Source organism: Fundulus heteroclitus, chromosome 3, assembly GCF_011125445.2.
Source record: "Fundulus heteroclitus isolate FHET01 chromosome 3, MU-UCD_Fhet_4.1, whole genome shotgun sequence".
In the NCBI taxonomy this organism is placed as follows: Eukaryota; Metazoa; Chordata; class Actinopteri; order Cyprinodontiformes; family Fundulidae; genus Fundulus; species Fundulus heteroclitus.
Genome location: NC_046363.1, coordinates 40,456,194 through 40,470,618, shown reverse-complemented (window position 1 = coordinate 40,470,618; position 14,425 = coordinate 40,456,194). Strand labels below are relative to the sequence as shown.

Here is a 14,425-nt window from a genome sequence, read left to right as displayed (position 1 = left end):
CGATTTCTTTTTCTCCATCAGGCTTGTTTTTCGTATTTAACTAATTTTGAATTAAACTGAGCCTTCAGTGATTAATGTTTTTACAGGTGACGCCTTTTTCTGTTGTTTACACTGCGTTGCTATTCCTCCATGCTGGTCGGTGCCTTTTTCTTCTTTTACAACTTTTATTACTTGAACCTTTGGATTGGCGCAGTGATATCGGTGCAAAAAAACCCCAGACTAGACCTGCAAAGGAACTTTTATTATCGCTGCGTTTCAGCACTTATCGATACCCTGAGAACCCCTCCGCTGTTAAATTAATAGAACGTGTTAAATTATGCCACTGGAGTCAGGGTGTGAGGTTAGGTAACCCTGATTCATTTCACAGCTCATAAAGAGCGCCAATGCTCCGGTGAATGGGGATTGTCCACTACAGATTTCCCCCACCGCTCCGCTTTATGCCTCCCTGTTATCAGAAATGGCCATAAAAACACAGGCTGCCAAATAAATGTGAACACAACCGCTGCCAGGAAGTGAGGACTGATTTGATGGGAGGCTTTTCACTTTTTCGTTTTTTTTTTTTTTTTTTTTTCCTGCCCCTCTGGCCTACCACTGCAGACATGTGGAAAGGAGGGGCTGCTTGGATATGCATCACAAAGGCTTCCTGCGGTATTGATCTGCAGTGGGTTAAGGCAGTCTATCAGCAAATGTCCCCCTCTCTGGGAAAAAAAACAAAAAAAACAATAGGAGATTAAAACACACAGCTTGCCGGGCGGGAGGCTGCTGATGGGCCTTTATCTGGGCCCAAAGGTCACTGTGTACAGATATAATCCACTTTCACTTAACAGCTTCATTTAAGGCACCTCTCATGCAAATTGTGACATTTGAGAGAATGTTTTTTTTTTTTTGGTTACAAAAAAGAAGAAAAACAGGAAGTCGAACCTGCCGTCTACATTTAGTTTTTCCAAATGAATAACCAATTAAAGGCGTATTAGACTGTTCTGCATGAGGTCGGCTCTGGAGGAAAATATATTGTTATCTTTCCAACAGACAGGGTCATAAAGTCAGTTAGAAATGTAGGAACTAAATCATCGTAAAACATCCCACGTCTTTCTGGAGATGCCATGCTTCATATGTGCAACGACTAAACACAGCCTCTGCCATTCCCTTCCCTCTGTTTGTGTTTTTTTTTACTCTATTTTTATATATTTTTTTACTTTATTATATTCCATAAAAAAGAAGTAGCTATAGGACATCTACATGGCATAGTGAAAGTATTTATCGCGTTGCACGTCTGGACATTGAATATTGTGCCCGTTCCCCTTTGAAAAATGATTCAAGCTCATTAATATTAGATGGTGGGGAGGGGGGAAGCTGTGAGCTGAACTTTGACTAGGCCGTTCTAACATACAGCCAGCACAAACCAGGATGTTTTAGCTCTGGCTGTGTTTAGCGCTGCAGTTCTGCTGGAAGGTGAAGCTCTGCCACTGCTTCAGACCTTTTGCTCGTTTTTTTCTTTTATTCTGAGCAGCGTCACTGCCCCTGCTGAAGAATAGTTTCCCCCCGCAGCATGATGCTGCCCCCACCACGTTTCACAGAGCTGATGTGTTCAAGGTTAATGCGTAGTTTTAGTTATCTGCTACGGTGTCTTACACGTAGACCAAAAAGACTCATCTGACCCGAGAACCTTCGGTCACCTATATGTCCTGAAAAACTGCGAATGGGACTTCTTACGGCATTCTTGTGACAGCACCTTTATTCCTGCCAGATTTGTGGAGTGCGTGGCTAATAGGCGCCCTGCCCACTGATTCTGCCAAAAGAGCTGTGGATCTCTGCAGCTGGTGAAGATTCTCAGTCATCCAGGTCATGATCATTCCAAAAAAAAAGTAAAAAAAACAAAACTGGACTTTTTTCCGATGTTTGAAGATGTTTGGCTTCATCATCCAGAAAGCTTTCTCATTTCAAATGTCTGGAGTAGTGTGCTAGTGTCCCCATTGCTAAGGGTGGACCAGTTTTGGTTTGATTTGCATGTTATCTAAGCCATAACAAGGCCTTTTTGGGCAATAATTTAAAGCTTAGAACTCCACACTACTCCAGGCATTTGAATTGAGAAAGCTTTCTGAATGGGAAGCGAAACGTCTTCAAACTTCGGAAAAAAAGTCCAGTTATTTTGTTTAACTTTTTTTTTTTTTTTTCGGAATGATCTCTGCAGCTCCTCCAAAGCTAACAAGGAGTCCTTCTCCAGTTAAAGCTGTTCTTGCCCAGCCTGTCAGTTAAGCTGGACGGCCATGCATGTTTGCATTTTTTTTTTTCCATTTTGTTTTTACAGATGATGAACAGAACAGAACTCTGTGAGAAGTTCAAAGATTGGGATGTTGTCTTATAACCTGCAGGAAACTCCCAACTTTGTCCCTGACATTACTGGTGTGTTGCTCGGATTCATACGGCGATAAAATTACACACAAGTGGACTTTGTTTTCTAAATAAGTATCAGTTAAAAGCGGCCGCATGCCACAACGTCCTGATTCCTATTTGTGAAATGAAACTTCTCGCTTCTTCCTGTTGGCACATAAAATCCCACTGACATACATTTAATGTTGCGGTTGCAACATGATGGAAGTGTGGAAAAGTTCAAGACAGGACTCATTCGCTTAAAACTTTGCCATTTTATTGAATTTGTTAGAAAGTGGCTTTTTCACAGCTTTGCTGGTAAATATTTCATATTATATTTGACTCATAGATGCAACAGAAGTGAGAAAATACAACACTCAAACAAGCTAAAGCTAACAACTACTTTAAAGATCTTAAATTCAAAATGCTCAAAAAAGTTCATGAACAATGTTAAGTGTTCTCTTCTTAAAAACTAACGGAACAACTTGATGCAGAAAGGGGAAAAAAACAAGACCTTAAATCAACAGAGTGCTTGATTTGCACCGAGGTCAGTAGCTATCTTTAGGCTCGCTGAACTTGCGCTTCTTCACGGCTGTGGCGGAGGACGACTCCTGGCTGCTGAGGATGTCGTACTGGGACACCTGAGAACAGCAGGAGTTACTGTAGCAGCCACTTTTTCAACCACCCAGTCACAGCGAACGGATTGCATTTTCATGAAATCAATGTTAACTTAAAGGGGCCATGACAACAAATTTCATTTTTTCTGATCTTTAGGGGTATAATACGCTCTGTTGTGCACTGATGAGGCCGAGCAAATGTCTAAATTGAACACCAAAAGACCTGCTCAGCGGCAGTCAGCTTTGTTAATTTGCTCAAAAATGGTCAGTTCAGGTTATCTTTATACGTCTACGACTTGAGAGGAGGAAGGCAGAGCAGACGGCAGTCCTGGATCAGCCTCCCTGCATCGGTTGAAGAAACAGGGAGGAAAAATAATCAACCTCAAACTAACTTCACAGCGGTTATTAAAAAGGAGAGCTGATATGACCGCTTTGACCGGCAGCCAATCAGAGTGAAGTCAACCAGGGAGAGCCGCAGGTCGTTAACGTACCCAACCCTTTCACTGAGGAGGGACATTCAGGCCGACAAAACAATAAGATTACGTTATTTTGTTTTATGAAATTCTTTACAGAACTTACATTTTCAGTATCAACTACATGAAATGGTTTATACGGTGATGTCATGGCACCTTTAAATAATTTGATTTGATTCTCACCGTCTTTTCCTTCGCTGCCGCTGGCTGCATACTCTTCACCGTCATGTTTCTCTCCTGTCCACACAGACACAAACATTTACGCAATAAAAAAACAAACTAAACAGGTAAACGTGTGTAAAATGGCTTCATTTAAAAAAAAAAAGAAGAAAAAGGATAATCTCACAGAGAAACTTTGAAAAACTCTGACTTTGATTTAAGTACATTGATTCAGAATCCCTTAACAATTATGATAAAAAGAATGTCGTTTGATGTATGAAGGCTTTTATACACTGCAAAAAGGGAACTAAAAGTAAGTAAAATTTTCTTAAAATTTGTATATTTTTCCTTGATTTGAGCAGCTAAATAAGACTTTTTGCCAATGGAATGAAGATTTCTACCCCTAAAATAAGATAATTTGACATCCTGCACTTGAAATAATATGATAGAGATTAGTTGTTCTCATATTAAGTGCAAAAATCTTGTTCCATTGGCAAATAGTTTGATTTATCAGCTCAAATCAATGAAAAATACATTAATTTCAAGAGGATTTTACCTACTTTTAGTTCCCTTTTTTTGCAGTGTATTTTCTGTCTAGGAAACTTTAATGGTAATTCACCACTGCCTGTTTCCATGAGGAGAAACAGCTTCCCATCTTCCTTACCCACTGGCTGTAAGAGGGCCCAAGTTTGTGTTGCCACCACAGTGAGGAGGAGAGTAATGAACCGTTAGAGGCTGTGTATAAGCAGTCGTTCAGGAGGTATGCCAAGAAAAACCTTCTACTCCTTACATCAAAAACAGAATCACGTGGACTTTAACCGAACCATGCCTCAAAATGGCTTCTCTTCTGTTTTTAGTGATGACATTGACATGTTTGAACACTGAGGAGTTCCCCTCAGCCTGTTCTGCCAGACGGGCCTGCAGGAGAACTGAGCACAGGGGGAAGTTGGACAAGCTTCAGGCATTCTTTAACACGTTGGAAGAAAACTGCCATATATTCATCATTATTCATCACTGCAGAAATTAAAAGACGAGCGGCCACAAAGGATGTGGAATCTGAGGGTCAACGGGACCGACTCGTCTGTTTCCCATTAAAAATGAGTCACGCATGAGCAAAGATTACAAAACTGGAAGTAAATATACTATAAACATAAACCTTAACGGGTTATAGTAATTATTTTTTTATTGGACTTAAATAGATCCCTGTGACTGATTCCCACACAGCCTGTCATTTATTCACTGTGGTCCCTCTGCTATTGTTTGGATAAAATTGATAACATACTTTTTTTTTTTATAAATGTAATTTAGATTCAGGTAAAGTGTTATTTGATCATTTATGTAATTTTAAAGTTGTTTTTTTTTTTTAGTTTTGAGCTTTTGTTTTGTAATGTCAGTGCTGGTATTCCTCCGTTCTACAACATACTTTTTATTCATGATATCGTTTTTAGCCTTTTGTTTATATATAGTTATTTACATAATGTAAATTCACAAATATTTATTTGTGCTTTTATTGTTTGTTTTTGTTCCAAATGTTTGAAAAAAATAAACCAGTCAGTGATAATTGTTTTTTTTTACGCTTTTGTTTAATAAAAAAAAAACAAGAATCGATAACGAGTGTCATTAAGAGTAGTAGTATTGATAAATCCTTAACGATACCCGTCACTCTTACTGGATATAAATTAGTTTGTCATCTACAGGTTCTTTTGCTTGTGGGGTGCCTCAGGGGTCTATATTAGAACCCGTTATTTTTTTCTCTGTATCTCCCTTTTGGCAACCAATTTTCATTCTTATGCTGATGATTGTCAAGTCTAAACTGATTTGAAAAGCTTTTAATTGGAAAACAATTATGTCCAGGCAGGATTTTTGAGAAGATTATTCCCGCCTGTGGGTTGATTAGGTCTGAGTAGCTGACCCACCGTTCTGGACCTGATAATCCGTCCACTCCTGGTTCTCTTCCCATCCGTCTCCATGACTGAAGTTTCCTTCGTAAAAATCTGACACAGGAAATAATGTTTAATGCCATCAAATAAAGCTTTGTAAGGCTATTCCCTAACACCCTGAAGTGCAACATATTTAACGTGTGATAACAAACAAACATACCTCGGTGACTTCCTCTGTGCTCTCATTCTTCATCTGAATGCTCGTCTGGATCTCTTCAGTTGAAAAAAAAAGGATAGTTTTAGCTCTACTTAGACATTATAAATGAAAACCTTTTACTTCTTGAACATTTTATTACAGTCAGTCTTGCAACTCTTTTAAGATTTAAATTGATTTTTTTAGTAAGATGTTAAATCTTATAGTCAAATCTTATGTGACTTTCTATTATTACCGGTGTGATCGGCGTCTGTAGTGTTGTTCTCAGGCTCCTCCACTTGTTTGGGCTCAGGACTCTAAAGGTTAAAACAAGTTATTTGAGAGTTATTATTAGAAACAGTACATACACATACAACAACAACAAAACACTGATAAAAAAAAACAACAACAGTGATATTTTACATTTGTCCCAGAGAAATAAAACATCATGGCACTGTAGGCGAGCTGGTTTATGGCTGCCGTTACTGTGCATTTTGGGTTAACTGGTGATCTTTTCTATTAGCAAACAGGTACGGATTGTTTAATGCAAAAATATGAATGAGCAACTTAGCAACTCAAAGGCTACTGTAGAGGAATTGGTGGGTGTATGGAGAAGCTGCAGGTTAATCATTTGTTTAAAATAACTGATTGAATCTGGTCTGTTTTCTCAACAAAAAAAACAAAAAAAAAAAACAAATTGCTCATCTGGCATGGAAGGAAGTTATTACAAAGAAACCCAAGTGTGCGTAGGAGGTGCCAGGCCTCCGTCTTATTCTGCTAATTAAGGAAGTGACTTGTGCGCAGACCTGCATTAGGTCTACATTTTCTTCAATCTTCAGAATCCATTTTTCCCTCACAGAAACACCCTCTTCCACCTGCAGACATAAATAAAACAGCCCAGCAGGGAGGGGGGGGGGGGGGAAAGCCTTGGTGATGACACTAATAGGCGAACTAATTATCAGACTCAGAACGCTAATTTTTCAGCCTGTGTATTACTCCACCTGCTCCAGTCTGTGTTTCTCTGTGGCCATGTCGAACTTTATGCAGTGGTAGGGCGTGGCCACTTTGCCCATGCTCAGCTTCACCGGCTCCTGCTCAAACTCTATTCTGTCTCCTTCAGCCTCTCTGAAGCCTGGGGGCTGGTAGTCCTGAGGCGTGACTTCAGGAAAGAAGGGGAAAAAACACAAAGAAATACAGGTTAACAAAAAATAACAGCTTAGGTCTTCTTAACGCGCTAATTCTCAGAAAAATAACGACACAAAATGTTTCGCTAATCAGGAAAATTAGGGAATTGCTATATTTCAGCAAAAGGACATAAGGTGGAGAAGAAGTGATGGTTAGGGCTGGACGATAATTCAATAACAGTATATATCGATCGATAAACGTGTGGCGCGATAGGAAAAAATAGGGTCGATAAAAGTTCGATAGAAACAGGTTTCCTTCCTTCCTTTCAGCCTATCATATTAGTTGATGCTACAGTCACTACTTCCTCTCGACCAATCGTAATGCTGCTGTTGTCTGCAGTTAAAAAACCTGGCTTCCAACAATTAATCGCCACTCCGCGAGGTATAAAGTCCGCGATATAAAGTTCCGGGACGCAAGTTTTTCTCTAACAGCGCTCCCTAAATTGTGCAACTAGTGCCAGGAATCAATGCAAAATGAGCTGCAGCCTGCGTCAGCCTCTCAATTATGAAACCTGAGAAGTAACTAGTGTACTATTCCCACCTAAATAGGCTATTTTATTTATTTATTTATTTGGTATATTCATTTTGGTCTTTATTTAATAATAAAGTCTTTATTTAATAACATAACTCAGGTCTCTTAAGTTATTTTTCTTAAAATAAAATTCTGTCATGGTTAAAAAAGTTGGTTAAATAAAGATTTAATTGGAATTCCGTGTTTGTGTTCTTTATTAAAATTAAATAATTTACCAATATCATAAAATGTCCAGGCAGAGCTGCACATAAAATATGGTTTTAAATGTTTTCAATAATTATCGATATCGATCAATATGCATTTTTTTTTTATCGATAAGCTTTTTTTCTATATCGTCCAGCCCTAGTGATGGTGTTAGTCATTATGGGTGACTTAGAGCTGCTTTATTTAAAAGGTCAAAAAGAAAAGCTGACAGTGACAGTCATAAACATATCATGCCCAGGAAGACAGACGGAGTTGTTGCTGCATCTGGTGTCACCCTGCTGTCCACAGGAAAACACGACTGTGATGATGAAAACATAATCATACTCCTCCAAAACTAATTCTTCAATTAACTGCATGTCACAGGTTGACGCTTTTAAAGGTTTAAATGCTTCTTCAACGTCTGCACATGTCTAAATATATTTGACTGAGGTCAAAAATCATGTTTAAATTTGGATAATACTAACTTAGGACACTGAAACCAACAAATAAAAAATTAAAACGTCAACATGTAGCCCACTGAAAATAAAACTAAAGCTTAAAATAATTACAAAAGCTTTTAAAAAAAAAACATAAAATAAAATGTTGAAAGCTTAGAAGAGTTGTGGTTGATTACTTTCACACATTGACATTTTTATGCTTGTCTCACCATCGTCATAGTAAGCCAGCTTCATGTCGAGGCAGACGTTTTCTGGCAGAGGACCCAGATTCTGCATCAGGGTGTAAAGCTTCCTCACCAACAAGATGCTCGCTTTCTTGGTGTTTCCAAGGGACATCGTCGACAACTTCTGGTTGTTTTTGCTAATGAATAAGAAGAAGAACCCCATTAGAGCATGAACTATAAGGGTCCTGCTACCAAAAGGTGGCACTGCAACTGCCAATAGTCCGATAAATCTCCTAAATCTACTGGACTAGAGGTTTCCTTACGGAACACCGGACTCGCCATAGCAAGATAAGAAATTCCTTTATTGTCAGGTGACAGTGGCAAAGACACAGACAGAGTTACACAAAGTTTATAGTAATGACAACAAGTTAAACTGATCTAAAGTTAGTCCTAAAGAACCAGAGGATGAGCTTTATCAGAAAGGCCAAACATAAATACCACAGGAAATATTGCACAAGTATTGATAATATGGCATACTCAGCTAAAAAGTGAGTATACAGTGGAAAAACACCGGCTTATTCACAGAACCAAGTGTTGATGCCAGAGTAGAAACCAGAAATACCCACAGCATTACAATGCTGCAGTTGCCAAGCAAACCTAAAAGAAATTTACTGTTTCACTTATTTTAAGTACTTTGTGTTTCCCCTAGAAATTTTGTCGGGGGGGTTCTTCCACTTAGCTTCCCATTAATATCACAGAATACAGCTTTATATGAGCAGCCATCTTCTGTCTCTATTGGGTATATTTATGCATGGTTATATTTTGAAGGCTACCTGCAATTCTTCCTATCTACTTCTTGAATGAATGGAAATTTCTTTAAAATCTAGATTCTTGAGCGTAACTTCATTAAATTTTATTACATTTGGGATCTGCGGGCAATTTTGTATGCGGGGCGGGGCGGGGCGACCCCTTGTAGAACGGTAGGGGAAACACTGACTCTTGTGACCCTACCATGGTTAAATGTAAGGGATGCACTTATATGACAATTTGTATATATAATTTGTTTTAAGCTTTTATGTCAAGCATTTCATCTGGGAGTTGAACTGAATTCAAAGTGCGACTGAATCCAAGCTGCGAAACATGCTTGTAAAACAAGATGGCGGCCCTGCCATCGTAAATAATGAAAATATAACTAAATGTTTACACAATGAGCTAAGAACATGCTTGACTTCACTTGTGTAACTTCAAAATAAGTTTTAAAAAAAGTAAATGAATATATTAAAGTGTCTCGTCTTATGGTTTCCTCCCTACAATATTTTAGCAATATATTTTCCTAAACATATTGATGGAAGCCCAATGAGTGTATTGGCAAAATAAAACCCAGATTTTCCAAAAATTCAATCTTACTAAACTGTAAATCCAAATGAATTGATTTATCGCTAAGCTCTAAGCAAGTTTTTGATTAATCTCGATTAACTTGATTAATCGTCATAATAAATGATAGAATACTCGATTACTAACATGATCTTTAGCTGCTGCCCTTCCAGATATCCAAGCATGAAAATACCTTTCAAAATCCACGTGTGTTCCTTCTGGAGTGTATTGGATCTTGAACTGGTAATACTCAGTCACTTTCTAAACGAGAAGCAACACACACGTTACAAAAAATAGGAAATACTGCTGGGCAATTAGAGGAAGACATTCTGAGCAGTACCTGGGGGTTTCCTGGGTCAGTATAGATCTAGCAGAAGCCAAAAAAAATGAATTAATACACAAATAAAAAAAATAATTCCACCCAAAATGTGTATTTGCTAAGTAGAAATAACAAAGTGAGACTGTCCCATGGTTCTGTGCAGGTGAAGGTGAAGGGTTGCGTAAAACTCACAGACATTATGACGACCCGCAGCTGGTTGAGAACATGAAGGGGATAAAATGTTGGTCACATCAGCGTTAATATGAAGACATCCCACATTGGTTAGGTGAGTTTATGTTTTATGATCTATAACAGCTAAACCAGCGATGAGCTCACTGAGGGTTAGAGACTAAATATGACTCACGTATTTCTTCTGGATGGCATCAAAGCAACCCTGCATCCTGGAAGAATTGGACACAATTTGTTATTTTACCGTGAACATGCAAAGGTTGCAGATTCTGAGGCACTAGTCCTCTTGAGATGTAGCACAGGAAGTATAATAAATAAAATCAATGTAATGAATTCTGCACTTAAAACATGAAGAACTGCTAAGAAGCATTCCTCAAATTTCCTTTCACTGAAGCGCCGTTCATAACACTGCAACCGTGTTGTGTGTCACCTGTGAGTTTTTCTGAGCCTAAGTGACAGAAAAACTCAATCAAAATGATTTTAATATTCTGCCCATCCTGGTGTATCAGTTTTTAACTATGTGTAAAGTATGAACACACAGAGGTGCTTGCAAAATAGTTTTTTTTCACACTAAATCGGCTCAATCTAGTTTTGAGTGGACCTTATTCACAAAGAGCTTGGGTACATTCATGTGTTGAGTTAAAGCGATTTACCACTGAAGTATCTGAGAAACTTCTGGACAGGCACGATCCTCTTTCAGGATCATCACTTTCTGATCTGCGGAAAAAAAAAGAGAGGGGGGTTGATATTTTCTGTAAATATGCCTAATTAGGAAATGCAAACACTGGCCACGGTGTAAAGCTGAAATATCTTTGACGCGGTCTGACCTTCGACATATTTGCTGCCGTAGGCTCTCCCGGGGAATATGCCCCTGAGGTAGGTGATACCGGACACAGCGATGGCCAGAAGCTTCTTTACCACAACAAGCGACTGTTGCTCAGAGACGACCTCATTAGGCAGCAGCTGAACAGCCTGCGGGGGTGAGACGAATAGGTTTGCCTTACTTATCTGAATTTAAGAGCTTTTAGTTGTGCATAGTTCCATTTTTGGAGTCTGGATTTCCTAAATACCATTTCTGCAGTTAACTGTTTTGATTTCTTCTTTTCTTTCTATGCATCGTTTTAGCATTTCTGTTCACGTTCTGACTTACTGGGTCTAATTAAAGCCTTCACATTTCTTTTTAAAACATCGAGAGAAGCTGAAGACCTCCCCTGCAACACGACTCCATCGGATTTTCTATCTGAGCGAATTACCATCATTGTTATCATCTCCAACCCTCGATGCAGTCTGCGGGGAAACTTTTTCACCAATCTGTCTGTATGATTTCATGAATTTGACTTTGCGAAGTGCATTCAGATGACGTGTGTTGTGAATAAATGCTGTATAAATAAAACTGAATTGAATTCATTAACAGTTATGTTATTTCATCTAGTGTTGATTGTCTTTAGAAATAGATTTAAAAAAAAAAAATATATATATATACATACTAATTTTATTCCAATATTTTCTGTTTTCAATGCAATGACGGTATCTGTGTTAATAAGAAATAATACAATTTAACATTCCTTTTAGCTTTGAATCAATATGTTGTCTAGAGGTTGTAAAATAAAAATGTTTATGTAAAGATCTTTTGTACTTCGGACTCTGTAGGACTAGGATTGCAGAAAATTTTTATTTAGTCTGTCCAGGTGTAGCGCAGATATCTTTCTAATCATCTAATCATTTTGGGTCATAATTTTCAAGTCATTCAGTTTTCTCTGTTCTCTATTGTGTTTTTTTTAAACAGTATTCAATGTGGAACTACTAAATAAGGTCATGTGGACTTCTGGTTTATTCATTTCAAGTGGATATAAATGAAAATGTTCCGTTGTCACTACTTCCATGTCCAATTAAAAAGGACAGAGTTGACTAGATCAGCTCCTCCTGCGTCGCTCACAACTTTGCCGATACAGCGAAACCGCGCCCCCCACCATACGCTTCGAAAGATTACATAATCTCACACTTAACTCTCCATAAAATATTTGGTTGGATTGCAGCTTTAGAGAATGCATAATATTGATGTGCATTCAGGCCCGCCCATACAGAATATTATTTGATTGGGCAGGTTCTTATGTGTTTTGGTGGTTTTTAACAGGTTTTTGGGCTGGAAAACCTTGACCTTATCTGGCGCACTGATTTTTTTTCACAGGATATCTGTCACACATTTTACTGTCAGGACAAAGTGACAGTTTGAGCAAATATGTATATATACACATATATTTATATGTAAATACCTTTATAAAAAAGTTCCCTACCGCAGCTTTAATAAACAATCCTTCTATGATGATAAATTGTTCCACATATTTGTCCTCTTCAATGTAGCTTAATAGCTAACTGCATTTGGAAAGTCACAAATCTAACATAATCAACACTTCAAGTTAACCTAAATAAAAAATAAATACATTTAAAAAATGTATTTGGATAGGTGCTTTTTTGTATTTTCTACCTGGATTATTGAGAGGCATCAGAATCAGAATCAGAACAACTAGAATTACCTGCGAGGGCTTTACTTGCTGGGCACATGCCATTGGTTTAGGAAACTTATAAAACACAAAATAAAAATCTGCAAAGGAAAAAAAAAAGTCAGTCAATATCTTATAAAAGCTTTTAACCTTTCGTTGCTACATCATAAACTTAGCTAGCTGAAAAGTTAGCTAGCTAACAATAACTATCACAAATCTAAGCATAAGTTACTTTGAGCTCCGGCTGTTCATAAGAATTTCTTGCAAAAATAATAACGCTGAACCTCCATCAAAGAAAATTAGAACAAACCTTGTCAATACAAGCAATAATAACTTTAAGAGATGGGCTCTAACAGTTAGCACTGAATCCGCAACGGTCCGCCATTAATCATTTGACACCAAGGGGTCGCCAAACGCAGCCAATCACAGAGCAGGAAATAGCAACATAAATTATAGCTCAAAGTTTTTTTTTTATATAAAGAAGCTGTGCTATTTTAATTATGTTATGCGACGTGTTGGAGAATTATTAGCTATATGTTCAAATGTCTGTATGTGAAAACATTACATAGTTGTCTTTAACATCTACTTCTACGTTGATACAGTACAGCGCGGCCCCCGCACTGCCGCTGCTGGAAACCCGCTGGGCGATTGGCTGTCGATCAAGTTGCGTAGGGGAAAAGGGTGCATTTCATTGGCTAAACGCACAGCAGTGGTCGTGTCCTATTGGCTAATCTGCGTGTCAACGGTAAACAGGACTCGCCTAATGTAATGACGTCGCATCTCGTTACGCCATCTTTGTTGGGGAGCTGTCGTGTTTGGAAAATCGGGATTAGGTCCAGTTGCAGGTTTATCTAACGCCAGCCGGTCTCGTTCAGCCCCTCGCGTCGTGTGGAAAAACGGGCTAGCTGCTGGTCCACCGCTCTCGGACAATGTCGTCGGAAAACCTCGACTCGGACACCCAGGTGGAGTACGAGGACGAAAAACAGGTGGGTTTGTGGAGTGCTAAACCGCGGAGGGGGCTAGCGAGATGCGGCTAAGATAAAATAGCTGAAGTGAAGTGTTTTTTTTACCCCCAAAACGCTTAGAGCCCCATGCGAAGCTGTGGAGCTACCAGCGGATGTGCACATCTGTTATACGCGGTGTAATGTGTAATAAGACAGCTGTTATGTTAGCTGCCATGATCCAGTGCGTCCAGCCTGGTTGTCACTTTGTTGTGTCCCTTTTCTTGTGTTATTGGTCGAGTCCACAGCAGCTCAGGCCTTATTGTTTTTTTACTGCTAGTTATTCACGCATCTGGAGTCTGTAAATACACATATATACGACCAAATCATTGCATTTAAAGTAAATACGCTCTTAAATATGTTCCGTGGACCTCTGCTTTTCTCTTAAAAAAGGCTGTGGTTTGTCTAGGCTGCGAAATTTATTCGTTTACTCGACTTTGGCAACCAGTTGCAATATAGTTTTAAAATATATATATATGATCCTAAACGGGGGATCAATCATACCGTGGGTAGGTAAGCAAAAACAATAAATAGATAAATTAATGTGTCAAGGCAAACCGTTTATCAATATTTTTAACTGATACCAACATAATGTTTGTTAGTTAGAACTAACACCAAATTTTAAAAACTGAGATTCTTGGACCACGTATGCCGGTTAATTTATACTGAAACCAGTGAAAAGCTGTGACCCGAAAGCACATATTCTTCAGACATTGCAATAAAATGTAACAATAAACTATATCTGATGGCTCTGCTGGCTTTTATTGGTTAGAATAAAGCTTAGTTAACTGATTATTTTGTTATTCAGTCAAAAGTACATGTTCATTG

The 14,425-nt window shown here is 38.5% G+C and overlaps 1 protein-coding gene across 1 annotated transcript; it reads right to left on the bottom strand.

Moving 5' to 3' along the window:
• Nucleotides 1–2,829: 2,829 nt before the first annotated feature.
• Nucleotides 2,830–13,015, bottom strand: hormad1 (HORMA domain containing 1). The gene is made up of 16 exons (XM_012877451.3): nt 12,907–13,015; nt 12,630–12,697; nt 10,923–11,067; nt 10,749–10,812; nt 10,271–10,307; nt 10,099–10,119; nt 9,928–9,954; nt 9,781–9,848; nt 8,259–8,410; nt 6,694–6,851; nt 6,499–6,567; nt 5,949–6,009; nt 5,720–5,772; nt 5,536–5,613; nt 3,644–3,697; nt 2,830–3,011 (listed from the first exon to the last, which is right to left on the bottom strand). Exons 2-16 carry the CDS (start codon nt 12,660–12,662, stop codon nt 2,919–2,921), a joined length of 1,113 nt encoding a protein of 370 aa, XP_012732905.2. The 5' UTR covers nt 12,663–12,697; nt 12,907–13,015; the 3' UTR covers nt 2,830–2,918.
• Between the last annotated feature and the right edge of the window lie 1,410 nt (nt 13,016–14,425).

What these genes read in the sequence shown, in the direction of transcription:
- hormad1 (XM_012877451.3), bottom strand. Translation starts at nt 12,662, where the DNA reads ATGGCATGTGCCCAGCAAGTAAAGCCCTCGCAG. An exon ending in GCTGGCTTACTATGACGATG is followed by an intron (nt 6,852 to 8,258) that starts GTGAGACAAGCA and finishes TCTTTCCTGAAG; the next exon opens with TCACGCCTCAGGACTACCAG. An exon ending in AGAAACACAGACTGGAGCAG is followed by an intron (nt 6,568 to 6,693) that starts GTGGAGTAATAC and finishes TTATGTCTGCAG; the next exon opens with GTGGAAGAGGGTGTTTCTGT.